General features: G+C 40.5%; 2 protein-coding genes across 4 annotated transcripts; both read left to right on the plus strand.

The window, feature by feature from the left end:
* Window positions 1–1,152: 1,152 nt before the first annotated feature.
* On the plus strand, window positions 1,153–8,459 carry eif2s2 (eukaryotic translation initiation factor 2, subunit 2 beta). Of its 2 annotated transcripts, none has more exons than XM_038722960.1 (9): window positions 1,153–1,305; window positions 2,537–2,720; window positions 2,871–2,974; window positions 3,173–3,302; window positions 3,384–3,484; window positions 5,452–5,600; window positions 6,064–6,120; window positions 6,260–6,345; window positions 7,029–8,459. In XM_038722960.1, exons 1-9 carry the CDS (start codon window positions 1,291–1,293, stop codon window positions 7,202–7,204), a joined length of 1,002 nt encoding a protein of 333 aa, XP_038578888.1. In that variant the 5' UTR covers window positions 1,153–1,290; the 3' UTR covers window positions 7,205–8,459. The 2 variants fall into 2 exon arrangements, with proteins under 2 accessions (XP_038578888.1, XP_038578889.1); XM_038722961.1 differs by having other exon boundaries at window positions 2,537–2,708.
* A 2,314-nt stretch (window positions 8,460–10,773) lies between these two features.
* On the plus strand, window positions 10,774–15,822 carry LOC119905696 (serine/arginine-rich splicing factor 6-like). Of its 2 annotated transcripts, none has more exons than XM_038722965.1 (6): window positions 10,774–10,957; window positions 11,410–11,570; window positions 13,262–13,380; window positions 13,499–13,701; window positions 13,877–13,963; window positions 14,144–15,822. In XM_038722965.1, the coding sequence occupies exons 1-6, from the start codon at window positions 10,851–10,853 to the stop codon at window positions 14,583–14,585; spliced, it is 1,119 nt and encodes a 372-aa protein (XP_038578893.1). In that variant the 5' UTR covers window positions 10,774–10,850; the 3' UTR covers window positions 14,586–15,822. The 2 variants fall into 2 exon arrangements, with proteins under 2 accessions (XP_038578893.1, XP_038578894.1); XM_038722966.1 differs by having other exon boundaries at window positions 11,410–11,543.
* Window positions 15,823–15,984: the final 162 nt, after the last annotated feature.

Here is a 15,984-nt window from a genome sequence, read left to right on the forward strand (position 1 = left end):
GTGGAAGCTGTATCTTTTCACTTTGTCATCGTGTGATATCGTCATGTTCAGTGTCAGAGTTTAACACCTGCTGTACAGCCATGCTGGGAAACTAATGGGTGCAACAGCGTTTTAGACTTGAGGCTCGCAGAAATGTTTACTCTTGATCTTATAAGATTGTTACAGTTCCCGGGTTAGCATAGTTTAAACCAGAGACATTTTCATTGTATGTCTTTTCAAGCTGATAAACTGCACATTCAGTTCTGGTGCTTGAATTAAGGCTGCAATTAACAAATATTTTCATTATCCATTAAACTGATGATCATGGTCTTGATCAATTAATCATTTTTCCAGCTATAACGTCATCATTTTTCGAGACCACTTGGTGACATCTTCAATTTGTATTTTAAAGATATTCAATTTACTATAAAGGAAGACAAAGAAAAGCAGTAAATGCTCAGATTTGAAAAGCTGTCAGATGTGTGCCATTTAAGCTTGAAAACTCTCGTAAATGATAAATAATTTAAATCAAAATAGTTGCCAATTAATTTTCTGTCCATCGACTTATTGCTTACAATATTAATGTAGCTGCAATTCATATCAACACAAAGAAACAAAGATGTAGACCATTGTAGCACCTGTAGCAGACAACAGTAAGGGGGAAATTGCTCATGTGCAGGTTTAGCTCTGGAGGACAGAGATCCTGTCTCAGTGAGGATAAAAAGAATGATGATGATGACTCTCTAATGTCTGGATAACTTTCCGGATACAGATCACATTTTAATACCAGGTGTAAATGGGTTGTTTGAGAATTCTGTGATGCAGAAGGGATGTCCAGCCGCACTGTGGCGGTGAAGGTGAGATCCAAGTGTAGGCTAGGTAATGTGATCCTGAACATTTTCACAAATAGGCCTAACTGTATTTAATTACACATTTTCCCCAGCAACTGTAACAGATTACAGTTACATTTATTTTGCAATGTAACTACTTACTGACCAACACTGTACATAATATATGTGTGTGTAAATAATAAATATAAATAAAATGTCCGTTTTCTGTGATGGAACAAATCCTTCGTATCTCTACTAAATCGTAATGCACACATTTAACAACAGGTTCACTTGTGCATCTTTTCTCTTGAACACTTCCCAACTGGAATGCGCGTCGCAAAGTAAAGACGTCAGGATTTAGCGACTTCACGCCTGCGTGCTGTGGATTCATCGCTGATGCAAGACATTTTCGGCGCAGCAGTGTGGGGCTGGTCGAGGAATAAAAAGTAGCCAGATTTCAGTCACTTTTCAGCCCGCAAACATGTCAGGTGACGAGGTAAGGCATCTCGGGTTATCCGCTGTTGAGTCTGTGTCAGTGCGTAGACTTGTTGGGTGTAAATATGCGGAATTATCGGGTCTGATAGGCGTTGAGGATGACTTTGGGCCTCGGCACTGCTGCTCCCCTCCCTGTCCGCACCAGCTCTCACATGGCTGCAACCGAGCTAACAACGGCCCCCCAGCCGAAATGACAAGAAAATATCCAGTACACCACTTTATCAGGATTTATCACATCATACAAATGAATAATACTCCCCGCGTTTTATTGTTTCGCCCTGTCATAGCTGCTGTGTAACTCAAAATGAAGGGCTGGAGTTTGTCTCTCAGTTTGTTAGCTAGCGTTAGCTTCCGTGAACTGAGCTGCGGCGCTAACGGCTCGTGCTCTCCACCAGAAACAATAAGCTACCACGGTTTAACGCTAACGTTACCTCCCGGTACTCTCACGTTAGCTAGACGGACAGTTGGTTTTACACTGGGACTGAGTCTTGACAGAAAGAGCCGTCACAATTATGCTGGTCACCACTATCAGATTTTAACTGTATAACGGGATCTAAATCGATTTAACTTGCAATTGCAATTTTGATGTGTTTTCAATTTGCAATGTCCGTTGATGTTTAAGAAAACAGTTTCACGTGACTCATCTGGGTTACGATGACAAACCAGGAAGCTGCGTTTATAGTGTAAGTTATGTAATTAAGCTGCAACAGCTCAGACGTTTTTCAGAAAAAAAAATGTTGTATGACAATATTACATAAATCCCAAACCTTATCAACTCTTGTATCACAGCGTGTGTATATATGTATATATGTGTGTGTGTGTATGTATGTATGTGTATATATATATATATATATATATATATATATATATATTAACGCTGTATATGGATTTTTAGTGAGCACAAAATGTGTTAAACTGCAGAAAACTAAAGCAACAGCATTTTTGTTTCATTTAATGTTACCGGTTGACTTTCATTGGTGAAGCTAATTGTGCTTGATAAAAAATACACTGTGACTTTACTGCACAGGTATCTGATGTAAGCCAGTTGACCATGGCCTAAAGGAAAGTGGCTGTCTGAGCTGTAATTTTGTCAGATGTTCAGCCAGGTTATTGATCCACAAATGATGTCTTCCCTTGGGGAAAAACTGTTAGAAACTTGAACATCTGAACCATGTTGGCCTTCATTTCATTATCTTGTCAGCAGTTGTGAAACTTGCTTCTCTCTCTTTCAGATGATTTTCGATCCCAACATGACCAAGAAGAAGAAGAAGAAGAAGAAGCCCTTCATGCTGGATGAGGACGGAGGCGAGGGGGTGGGAGGAGAAGAGGCCAAAGAGGTGGAGGCAAAGGAGGCCGAACCGGAGGCTGGAGATGACAAGGAGCTGGATCTGGATGAAGATGAAGGCAGGAAGAAAGGTTATAAGAGAACATAGAGATGCTCTGACTGAAAGCTCACATCTTAAGCTCCAGTGTCAGTGCATATTTTTTAAGGGATGTAACAACGTACATTTAACTGCCAGCCTGCGTTAAGCTAGAATTAAGCAGGGTTTGTTTTCTCTTATCTAGAGCCATCCGATGATTTGAACGACCTAAACTTTTTCAACCAGAAGAAAAAGAAGAAGAAACCCAAGAAAGTATTTGATAATGATGTTGTTGAGGAAGGATTAAAGGTCAGTCAGTTTTTCTTTCCACTCCTCATCACTACAGAGTCTGTGGATTTCCGTTTGCTTTCATCCTCTGCCCGTCCTTCAGATCATTTTAGATCTGCAATTCTTCTTTCACTTCTACCATTTCTTTCCCGTTACTTGTCTTACTGTCCTTGCTCATCTTCTATTGACTGAATTTCACTTCTCATTGGTCCAATTCAGGAGCTGAAAATAGAAGGAGAGCAGACAGAGGTGCTGGAGGAGGACAACCTGGACCTGATGCTTCCTACCAAAAAGAAGAAGTCAAAGAAAGTGGACTTTGATGAGGGAGAGATACTGGAGAAGGATGATGGTGAGAAGACACTACATCTTCACATTAGAGAACTAAAGGAAGACACATGTTTACTAACAGGTTTGTATGATGTGTTCGCAGCGCTGGAGGACGATGAGGGGAAGAACAACGATGGAATCTCATTCAGCTCGTCCACGGGGCCAGCCTGGGCCGGCTCTGAAAGAGACTACACTTACGATGAGGTAGGACAGCTGTAAACTAACTCTCACACAACCAAGACTCATACGCCATAAATGGATAACCCATTCTGCCTGAGGAAGGGCCATTTGTTTGTGTATTCACAAGTGGGGAAAATAGGCAAGTATTTCAATTCTTACCATGTTTTCTTTTAGTTATTCTGTCGTGCTAAGTTATTTTATTACAGATGAAGTGTGGGCAACATCTTAAATGCAGTGGGGTAAATTTTTGGGGAAGCCAAGTGAGAGGGGATGTCCTTTTTAGAGGGCAATTATCTAATGTATTGTGCTATTACAGTGCAGGGTATAATTTTACACAAAACTGAATCATATTTGAAAAGTGTGCACTATCTGTTATCAATTCACACACTGAAAGTTGCATTTACCGACACGTACGCTCTCTCTCTCACCCCAAATAGCATACATACCCCGCTGCTTATAGTGCACAGTACAAATAGGCTTCAGTTAAGAAAAAAAGAAGCATTCACAAACTCAATCAGAAGATCATTGAAGACATTTACATAGTAGCAATGGTGCATGTATACAAACAGGCTTGTATACTTCTTAATGCTTGGCCAAATGTTCATAACACAACATCACTCAAGACTAACGGCCAAATACCAGACCAACAGAGTATAAACAATTAGTCAGGTAACCTAAGCTGGCCCAATGCCCTGTGGCAGGTTCTGTCTGTGGTGCTCATTATCTACGCGTACACAACTGCAGTAAAAACAACAAGGTTACTTCAGCGGACTATTCATTCGCAGCTAAATTTAGGTCCTTCACAACAAGAGAGTCAAGACCAGCTAGGCACTCGGTACCGATATAGTTTTCCTCATTGAATGTCCAAAACTCCTTTTTCCCTCTCCACTCGCAGCTCCAGTTTTGGCGTTGGTCTTCCATCAGATTTAATCTTAAATTGCTGCTGTAGTGGTAGTTTAGTAAAACTATTTATAACTAAAAACTCCAAATCTCCACCCTCTGTAACTGCACCAGCTAAAGTTGCTAACAGCTCCCGTTATTTCATCTGAATGACGTTTATCACATGCTGTGACTTGATTGGCATGAAGCCAGACAGCGGCTGGCTTCCCTTGGCATCATACTGACTAATCACAGTTAGGCAGTGGCATGACAGTGCCCTCATCTGATTGGTTAATCTTTATTTTTATATTTTTTCCCCACACGGGTGCCAACTCTGCCTCGCTTCCCCATGTAGTCAGACTGCAGGCCAGTCTACGGTGGTGCAATATGGTGTTTCACCACACATCCAACGCATAGCATTCAGTGGGGCGCTGTTTCAATTATTGTAAGATAGTAAGAAATGGAGAAGAGATGACAGCAACAGCTTATAAGATTTATTGAAACTAAAAACATTGTGTTTTTATTAAAATGATAAATAGTCTGATAAACAGGGGAAGCCTGGCTTCCCTTGGCCTCTGGGAGAAAACGCCACTGCTTAAACCTCAATCAAGGGATAGTTGTCTGTACATTCATCTGTACATTGCAAAAAGGAACTGCTAATACTTAACATGCTTTTTTTTTTAATGGTGCCAAATTGTAGCCCACCGCTAACTCCCTGACTTCATGACAACATTATACTTATACTACATCCACCAAAGTCCCCAAATGATGGAAACGTTTTTTCCAACAGTGAAAGCATGATAATCTACAACATAGAAGTAACACAAAAGCAGTTACAAAATCCATCAATATGAACTTTTTTTATGTTGCACCATCAATATATTTTTTTACATTGCAAATGCTTTGAATGTCCCATTGACATGGTTTTTATATTCCTGGAACACTGACATGCTCCCCTGTCCATTTTTATACAGATATTTGCCCGCTATTGAAAACCTCAGGACATACAGTCAAGTCAACAATGTTTGTTTGTTTTTATGATCCTATCCTAATGTAAACATGGTCAGTGTTAACTACAGTTGGCATAAATCTTTGCACCATCTCTGTCTCAGCTCCTGAACCGAGTCTTCAACATCATGAGAGAAAAAAACCCGGACATGGTGGCCGGAGAGAAGAGGAAGTTCGTGATGAAGCCTCCTCAGGTGGTCCGAGTGGGAACCAAGAAAACCTCCTTCGTTAACTTCACAGACATCTGCAAACTGTGAGCCTCCCACCTAATACACACTGACCTCTCACACTGTCACTGTTGATCACCGTTCACTTTGATACTCACCTAGAGTTTGACTGAAACCAATTCAGCTGATTCTAGCTCTGTATCAATGCTGTGTAAGGGATTAAACGGCAATACAAAATATTTAAAGTACAATCTACAATAGGGCCAAGGCAACTCATTGACGATTTGCATGACGCGGTTGGCACATCATAATAAAGTGCTACGTCTGGTCTAAGCAGGATTCCCCCAGAGAACAACGTGCGAAAGGTTGACAGACTGTGTTTTAAATTAATCTGTGTGTGAATCTGAGGTCCAGTATTTTTCTGATCTGGTATTTGATTCATTTTTTTTTATATATATTTATTTTGGAAAAAATAGTAGTTTTTTTTTAAAAACAATTGTTAGGTGCAGCCCTAATCTACAAATTGATCTTTCATGTACTTTGTCACAGGTTGCATCGTCAGCCTAAACATCTCCTCGCTTTCCTCTTGGCTGAGCTGGGTACCAGGTAAGCTTTTCTTTTTCCTAAATGTATTCATTGGAACATTTTCAGTTTTAAACACTAGTTCTCAAATAAAAAGAAACATTTCTGTGTGCACTCTTATGAGAGTTTGAATTATGTTTTTGCTTTTTTTTTCTGTTAACAGTGGCTCCATAGACGGAAATAACCAGCTTGTGATCAAAGGCAGATTTCAACAGAAACAGATAGAAAATGTGTTGAGAAGATATATCAGTAAGTACATCATTTAAACCTATTATTTATAGTAAACACAAATCTGATTAGACTCTTTCCAAATGAATGTGTTGGTTTTGTGCATGAGCAGTCCCACCATACTCACTCAATGTCTGTATTCAGCTGTGGTCTATGAAGAATTTAATACAAGAAGGGTTTATTGTGTTTACAAAGAGAGAACACTTGCATCCAGAACAGGTATCGGGTATTATTAAATGTATTTTTGTTTGTTTTGTAACAGATTTTTATGTAACCCGCTGCTACTGCAACACTGCAATTTCCCTCCAGGGTTGATGTAGCAATCTGAATTGAGCAGCTGCTTTCAAACTTCTGTGTATGTGGAAAAAAGTTGCATAAAGCCTTGTGAGGCTGCAGAGGGAGCTGTGTGAAGTTTGTCGGTTGAAAATGAATGACTGGTCACACCTCTGTAGCCAGCTGCTTATCTCGGTTTGAGGCTAGCATAACATACCTGAATCTCCAAAGAAACTGTCGGTGGCCATTTCTCTGGTTCTGCTGATTGGATTTTTAACTGTTCATCATTAGTCTGACAATGTTGTAGGAGTGCAGTGCTAAATCAGAGTACTGTTTTTATCAACTTTTTTTTTTCAGCGGAAACATAAAATAATATACAGTGAACTCCTGTGTGTACTCCAGTGCTAATAACCCTCTTCTCACCCCTGCAGAGGAATACGTGACGTGTCACACCTGCCGCTCTCCAGAGACCATCCTGCAGAAGGACACTCGTCTCTATTTCCTGCAGTGTGAAACGTGCCACTCCCGCTGCTCCGTCGCCAGCATCAAGACCGGCTTCCAGGCTGTGACAGGCAAGAGGGCGCAGCTCCGCGCCAAAGCCAACTAAAGACCACCGACACTGGGCTCCACCTCCTCTCTGCCTCTCCTTTCCCCTCAGAAGGGCCGAAGCTGGGGTTGGATGCCCCCTTGATTCGCTAAAAGGACTCTCTGAATCGAACTGCGGGAGGGTTTGGCTGTTGTTTAGTTGTCGTGGCCTGACCAGGCAGGGAGTGAGAGAGTATCGAAAGCTGACAGATGGGGTTCAGGCACTAAGCAGATGATGTGTACTATACACACTGTTGGAAGCATTTGATTTGTTGTCTGGCTGATGAACCCTCCACCTCCTAGGTTTTTTTTTTTTTTTCCATTTGCTGTGATTCTTGATTACTGCAAGAAAACCCTGATTTAATATGGCTTGAATCCTTCTTCATTCTTTCTTCTCCCACTCTACATACACCAGACATTTAAGATTTCCTCTGCTAAGGGATCCATTTCTCCATAACAAGCCAAATTGTAGTTAAGCTAAGTTCATCTACAATGACAGAGCTTAGTTGCTCTAGTAATTGTATCCCATGTGGTCACCTGTTCATTCTTTGATTACACATTGCTTAAACTAAAGGCTATGTTCCTGTTTCTGGTCTGGCCTCAAATCACAAAACTGCCAGTTCAGAGTTTCCTGCCCTAGTTTATCAAAGATAAACCGAAGTCACCAGGCTGGAGTACAAACAGGGCGATTTGTCACTGTAACTGGTCTGTGACAGGCTCCTAGCACAGGCTTCTTTTGATCATTTTATAGCGGGAGATGACTGTAAAGTCAAACAAACGGGTTGATAAAGCGGAGAGTACCATCTCAATAAAACTTTAATAGAGACTGTGTGTGAGACAGAAATTATACAGTGTGTTTTGAGTGCTTTTGTGGCATTGATAAGCAATTGTGTACATCATAATTTCTTGATTTGACTTCTGAAGTTAAGATCAACAATTTGATTAGAAGGATGTGAAAATTAATAAAATAAATTTTGTTCAAAGGAGCAGGTTTCTTGAGCCAATGCTAGTCCCCTAACACAAATACCCATTTGCTTCCCCCTAAAAACAGCTTCTCAGCCGGTACCTCAGATCAGTCTCCTGTAACAGGTCTTTATTTTCAAGTGTGATTCAAGACTTGTACGCCACAAGCTAGCTAGGACATTAGTTTCAGTCCAATGATACTGGCTAAGTGATACTTGTTCTGTTGTTTGGGAATAATGTGAATAAGAAGGTCTGGCTGGAATCATTTTAAAACCTGGTTTTTACAAAAATAAAATATTCTACTCTCTCCATTACTGCTCTGTGTACATCCATGTTGCCACAATTTTTGTACAGAAAACATATTGGTGAATCCCTGGCATTAGCACAACTTGTACATGTATAAGCCTCATAATTTGTGGAACAGTCAATATTAAAAATTAATTGCTATGTAAATTTAACCATAGTGAATTGAGACAGTTTGCTGTTTGAGGTCAATGATTTTTTTCACTTGACAGCTATTTATAGTTTACATTTTACACGTTACATTTGCATTTTCAGTGCCCAAATCTGAACAACAGAACCATGTTGCTGCTACTTCTGAAGGCCAAAAAGTGTTACTTTCAAATAATGTATTTATATAACAACTGTATTATTAGGAACACAGTGTTTTCCACAGGATTTAAAGAGACTGATGGGTGGGCCCATGCGATGGACTGGTGACCTGTCCAGTGTGTACCCCGCCTTTCACCCGATGTAAACTGGGATTGGCTCCAGTCCCCCCCGTGACCTTGTACGCAGGATAAGCGGTTGACAATGGGTGGGTGGGCCTCAGACCCTCATCGTCCCCCGGAACACATTTTAAAGTTAAATGCATTAATTTGGTGCCAAATTAAAAGGCTATCTATGAGGAAATTTGCACTCTTGTAAACAATGTTGTGCTCTAGTAAACTATTTGATCATAAACCCATTGTATAGCTATAAATGGTGATGAAACAGCAACAAAAGTCAACAAATTTATTTAATGTTTCCAGCAACCATAAATCAAAGAATAGAAAATAGAATAAGTAATTTCCCTAATATTTTATTGTTGTTTTTCTTTTATTTTAATGGACACGTAGTATGTTTTATACTTTCTGTGAATATAATTCAATTAATCTTATTTCCATACTGTATAGACACCTTATTTTGAAAACCGGACGTTGTCACATGTGTATCCTTGCGCTAAATGAATTAAGCCCGACCCAGTTTGATAAATAATGTTGTACGTGGTTCTCCTATCGCGTAACATGAAGACTTAACAGCCTCTCTTCAGGTCAGACTCTCATACTGCAACACTTGTCTTTGTAAAGAGAGAAAATGACAGGATACAATCGCTAACCTGCCTGTCAACTTTTATGAATGTAAGACCTCTGTTTTTGGTTTTTAAGGAGTTAATTCTTTATAAGAAAGCTTTGAAATATATAAAAACAAGACAAGCCTTGGATGTTTTCAGAATTATACACATTTTGATAACTGATTAGACCTCTTGTGTTATTTTATGTTTTATTTATTTATTTTTCTCATGAATTTATTTTATATATATTTGGTTAGGTATGTATGTATTGTTATGTATGTGTTTAAAATGCTTTGACATTAGAGGTACTTGTTAATCCGTTTCAGTGGATTTACCATAAAGGTATGAATACGTGTGCGCTCCAAATTTTGGTGCGACTTGCTTAATCGCCTTTTCAGTAGCGACTGACAGAAACAGTTAACGTTACCTTAGTTACCTCAAAAGAATCATTTTGAAACTATGGCGGAACAAATTAGACTGTAGCAGGCCAGTTAAAATTCATAAATATTTTAAGTCCAAGCTATATATTGTAGAGGCTGATGGCAAAGTAACGTTACATAGTCACTGTACTAATAACTGATTTTACATTTTTTTTTCAACACTGACATTTGAGTCTTTAATTCAATTCAATTCAATTCAAATTAGCTTTATTGGCATGAATGTGTAACAACAACATTGTCAAAGCATCATACATACAACATAAGAACAATCAACCCCGTACATTTCATTAAACAAGTAATTAAAGCGTAAAGTAATCAAAGCGCATGTGTGTTTGTGTTAAAAAAAAATGAAGAACTATTAAAATTTAAAATAAATTAAATAAATAAAACAGTAAGTGTATGTGTGTGTGTTAAAAAAATATTTAAATAATGAACAAAACAGTAAGCTTGTGTGTGTGTGTGTGTGTGTGTGTGTGTGTTAAAAAAATATATTAAAAATAAAATAAATAAATAAAACAGTAATCTTTATCTGACGGTTCTACTTGACAATGTTGTACTGCTTTGGGGCGTACACATCCATCTCAGTGATTAGTGGCCAACATTTTATCAGCAACCCTTTTTTACTGTATATACCTTATATGTATATACTGTATATACCTAATATGTATATGCTGTATATACCTAATATGTACTGTATATACTGTAGGGGATAGAGGACTTGTTTAAATAAATTAGTATGTAATTAAATTAATAAACGGAGCCTTTAATTTGAAGTACAAAAACTTGCCGGAAATGTCCCACCGTTAGCTTCGCGGTAATTGGCTTGTTCGGCTGTAATCATCGCTTGCTAGCAGCCCTGATTCTAGTGGTAGCGTCCAACTTGGAACCACCCGTCGAGAAGAACAGTCGAGAACAACGTCAGGCCAAGAACTATGCCTCGTGTTTATATTGGACGATTGAGTTATCATGTCCGCGAAAAAGACATTCAGCGATTTTTCAGCGGATATGGGAAACTCATGGAAATCGATTTGAAAAACGGGTGAGTTTTTGGTGGAAGTGCAAACGCGGGTTACTTAATATTTCCTAGCTAACGTTAGCATTAACGTTGGCCGTTCATGTTAACGACGTAAGCGCTGGCACAGGAACATTTGACGCTTTCAGGCAAGAATATTTTATCGCTGCAGTAAAGTTAGCTTGTAAACTTAACAGTGAGTTTGTTTTATTTGAATACTAACGTTACAACTTTTAGCCTTTTTGTTTGTTTCCCCAACTTCTCCTCCCTCTCGTGTGGCAAATGTCTCATGGCCAACATGGCGTCTTTGTGTTAGCTAACGTTACAGTGCGGAGCTAGCGGACCGAGCTAACGATAACCAGCTGGTTAACAGTAGTTTCGTGTGAATCAACACATCGTGCTGTGTTTTATTTGCATGCGAGTTAGCCTGTTTTTGTTACTGAATTGCTTTGTATTTTAACGCCTTCTTTCTCACACAGCTATGGATTCGTGGAGTTCGAGGATAACCGGGACGCGGACGATGCTGTGTACGAGCTGAACGGGAAGGAGCTGTGCGGGGAGCGGGTGATCGTCGAACATGCCCGGGGGCCGCGGCGCGACCGAGATGGCTACGGTGGGGGTTACTGGGGTGGTGGGCGCAGTAAGTGCAGTCTATTACAAGATACCCTCTCTTCCCCTTCCCCTTGGGGTGAGGTGTCGATGTGGACTGCACAAAAAGCTATTTTGTTGTTTAATACTGGCGCTAATTAACACATTTGTAGCATAAGTTTGATTTCCAGGTACACTGTCACGGTTATAACCGGAATCCCATGTTAATGTGTTACGTGGCTACACGTTTACCATGGCTCAGGTTGCATGCAACTTTAATAGTTGCTGTAATATTAGTAACAAGTAGAAGTACAATACTTTTAGATTATCCGTATTTATTACATTGTGTAGTAGCATTGCCCACATGGAGAAGTTCCTTTGAAACCAAGACTGATTGACATTCTTGTTCAGGGAATCCATTGTAACATTTGTTTCTTTTTGTGTGTGTGTGTGTGTGTGTTCGATCTCATCCTGCTGAACAGTTGTTCTCAGTTTCAACCCTCAAGGGTTGGTGACCTGTTGGTTGTCGCTCCTCCCTAGTGATCATAGGCCACCCTTGATTGGTCTGTGGTTCATTATCGGAAAGGAACAACAATCTGCAAGTCAGAGCCCTCAAATAGCAGAACTAAGTGTAGTCTGTAAAGTTGGCATTACACAAGAGAGCTTGAAAGTAGGGCTTATCACGGGTTGCAAAGTTCTCTTGGATCATAATTATTTTGGCGAGCCATGTTTTGAAGGTGTGCATTTTCAAATTAGTTTGCACCACAGAGGAAAGCTAATCATAGATCACCACAAATCTATCTAGGGTAGTTTTAGCTTAATCATTAGGACTAGACTAACATTTTCATGTGTAATGTGTATTTTTAACGTTGGTATATATTTTTATATTCAACATTAACAAAAGTCCTTGATGTTTCAATTTGAAAGAGTCCAGTTGCGGGCTGAGGCTGAGAGTCCATTGAGGCTAAAGATGACTGGCTAAGATGACTGCCTGTCCCGTTTGGCCTTGGCTTTCACCTTACAATGTGTGTGTGACCTTTGCCCCCCTTGATCCTTGGCTGACCTAACCGGAAGCCATGATGACAGCAGCCTTTTGCCAATAGACCAGGGGCGATGGTGAGGATTGCCATTGGTTTCTATGTTGACAGAAAACATAAGTGGATCGGCTCTAGTAAAGAACTTGCAGTCAAAAGAAATGTTGTAAGTCAGAAAACTGGAAAACAAAATTTCACTGACATCCGGCCAAATACCAAAAGACTGGTGTATGTTTCTTTACACCCTTCTTACTTAATTTGATCGAACAGTGTCCTTGACCGCAACCTATATGGATACCTCCTTTCTGTTTGTGTTACAGGGTTCAGAGGTCTTGAAAGAACATCACTGTCCATTTGTTTATGCAGCTAAAGCATCACAGTGTGATGTACTGGAGTAAGACAGGCTTTGTATTGCCGGAAACAGATGCAGTGGTGTTCTTTGCAGCAGAGAACAACTTCAGAATGCTGAACAATACAAACAATACAAAGAACCCATGCAGTGGCTTGTAGATCACTTGTCTGAAGCTTTGTGTTTGAAAAGGGGATCAGAGGGATTCCTTTCATTATTAAGTTCAAATTTATAGCCCCTTGGACTTTTATCTGGCAAGTCACTGCCTTGTGTTCATTTGATAACCCAGACCTGTAGTTCTTTGTGTCTTGGCCATTTTAGGTGGTTTCTAACTTTCTTCATGTGCTGTTGTTTTTAAAGGTAGCGGTTACAGCAGCCGGAGCCGCTCTGGCAGGGATAAGTATGGACCTCCAGTCCGTACTGAGTACCGCCTCATCGTGGAGAACTTGTCCAGCCGCTGCAGTTGGCAGGACCTAAAGGTACACGCTCGAACGCAAACCTCCGTTTCTCCTCGTTTCAGTTCACTTTCATGACTCATCGTGGGATTTACACTGTTCAAATTTCACTGTTTTTCTCATCATCTTCTGTTTCTCCCAGGACTTCATGCGGCAGGCAGGAGAGGTGACTTATGCGGATGCCCACAAGGAACGCACAAATGAGGGAGTGATCGAGTTTCGGAGCCACTCGGACATGAAGAGGGCTCTGGACAAGCTGGACGGCACGGATATCAACGGACGGAAGATTCGTCTAGTGGAGGACCGGCCTCGCAAACGGAGGTCTTACTCTGGCAGCCGCTCCAGGTGGGACCACTTGAGCACTGAATAAGTTCTTTGATGCTTCAGACTTGCTGTTTTATGAAAGATACACAATGAGCTCCTCCTTTTAACTCAACTTTGCTAACAAACTCGTAACACTGATCTCTTTCCCAAGAACTGGCAGAAGTTCTGTTTTTGACTCTTGTACTATGATCCTTAGATCTCGCAGTCGCCGCCGCTCCCGCAGCAGGAGTCGCAGAAGCCACAGAAGCAGGAGCTCCAGGAGTCGCTCCAGATCACGCTCCAGGTGAGAATGCGACTAATCTTAAAAATGGAACAATAAAACACTATTTAAGTTCGAGTTAAAGCACTAACATAGAAGTAAGGCTATGTATTGCGTAGTAGGTCCTGTGGCAGTGATGAATGAACTTTTTTGTTAAAGTGGCGCACAAAGCGGGAAGTAAAGCCTTTCTCTTATTTCATACAGGTCTCGTTCCCGTAGCAACAAGAGACGCCATCATTCCCGCTCCAGATCTGGAAGGAAGTCTCGTTCCAAGTCGGGAGAAAGCAAGTCACGTTCTCGCAACCGCAGGTCCCGTTCACGCTCCCGCAAATCCAAATCTCGTTCACGCTCCCGCAAATCACCATCCCGTTCGGGCGACCGGAAATCCAAGTCCCGTTCAAAGAGTCGTTCAAAGGTAAAGTCAGAGCGGGATTCTCGCAGTAGATCCAAGGAGATGTCTGGTGAAAAGAAGTCCCGCAGTCGTTCAGCTTCGCCAGTGGAGAACGGGAAGGAGGAGCGTGTCGCCAAATCTGCCTCACGCTCACCATCCCCACAGGAAGATGGCAGCCGATCCAAGTCAAGGGAGAAACGTTCAGCCTCCCGTTCAAGGTCCCGCTCACGGTCTAGATCAGCGTCTCAGGATTAGTGGAATTAGAAAAAGGATGTGTTTACTCATTGAGCTTGATACCTATGCTGTACATAATGAGCAGTGTCAACATGCTGTCTTATGCTTCCTGACTTGTCTACTTTTCTCCTTCAAGTGTGCACTTGTCTTAAACATGTATTATTTTTTTTTAGATGCCGTACTATTAGAGGGTGCGTCACAGTGACTGGGGTACTTTCTGGAATCATTTTGCCTCCCAAAAATCTGTCATTCATTTTCTCCCAAATTATTTTCAAATGGACAAAATCTTAGCATCGGCCACCCTGTCCCAAAAATGTCAAACTAGTTAAACTGTAGGTTTGTCACATCAGTCTGTTTCAAGTAAAAGCTGTTTATAGCTTAGTGAATATTAAGTTGTCTTTTTGTTACTTCGATCATGCAGCATCTCAGCTTGCAACAGATCTTTTGTAGATTAAGTGTCCCCAGTCCACTAATGTCTGGAGCATCATCAGGTGTTGTTTGTTATAACCGTTTGGACTCAAACTCATTCAAACTGCACGGATGTGGGTGAAAAGTAGCATTTGGAAACGGCATTGAAGCGGTTTTCCTGTTTGAACTGCAGTCTCAAGAATTGCTTAAGGAATCGGCCTATTTTGGTGTTGTCTTGGCAGCACTCTAAAATGCACAACTGGGATGCAAGAACCTGAACTGCATATTTACAAGAAATTGAGGGGTTTGTATTTCATGATTAACAACTAACTTTTTAACTTGTATATAGACCATGTGATCATCTAAAATGGATTTATTCCTCTGGGTTGCTACCAATGTTGGTGTTTTGTAACCTTGAGCAGGTAATCTGTGGAAGGCTCTTTGTTACTTTATGGATTTCAGTTTGGCTAGAGCTCCAAGGGCACAAAAGCAGTGTCACGTTCTCTCATTTCCTGCTTTGTTCTGATTGCAGCCCTCAGAAGTCATTTTCAATTTGTATTTCTTTCTTTCTTTTTTTTTTCCCCTTTACAAATTTAATCCAGGGGTTACGGTTTGCTTATTGTGTGCAGCTAATACTGGAGATTTGTATTTGAAGGGTAAATCTATTCCAATCTTTTGAGGGATTGCTTGTGGTTTAACACAACCGTCAGACTTACTGAAGGCACCCCCTCTTCATTTTTTGGAACATGTTATTTCCCCCATATGAATGACATCTAACAGAAGTCTCTTTGGGTTTTTTTGTTTTTTTTTTTAAATTGTATGTTCAATTAAAGATCTTAATGAAAGAGAACATGATGTGTGGTGTTGCTTTGTGTCACGATTACAAAAACTGACTGCAGTATCGACATGACCTATATCTTTCTAATTATATAATGTAATTTAACATAAATGTTATAAATGTAAGCAGAAGCCGCTTATTTAAATGTGGAGTAAAGGCAACCTAGCAGCCGTG

The sequence above is a fragment of the Micropterus salmoides genome, unplaced genomic scaffold (genome assembly GCF_014851395.1).
Source record: "Micropterus salmoides isolate LMB-PRFRI ecotype aquatic unplaced genomic scaffold, ASM1485139v1 Ms_hic_scaffold_16, whole genome shotgun sequence".
Classification (NCBI taxonomy): domain Eukaryota; kingdom Metazoa; phylum Chordata; class Actinopteri; order Centrarchiformes; family Centrarchidae; genus Micropterus; species Micropterus salmoides.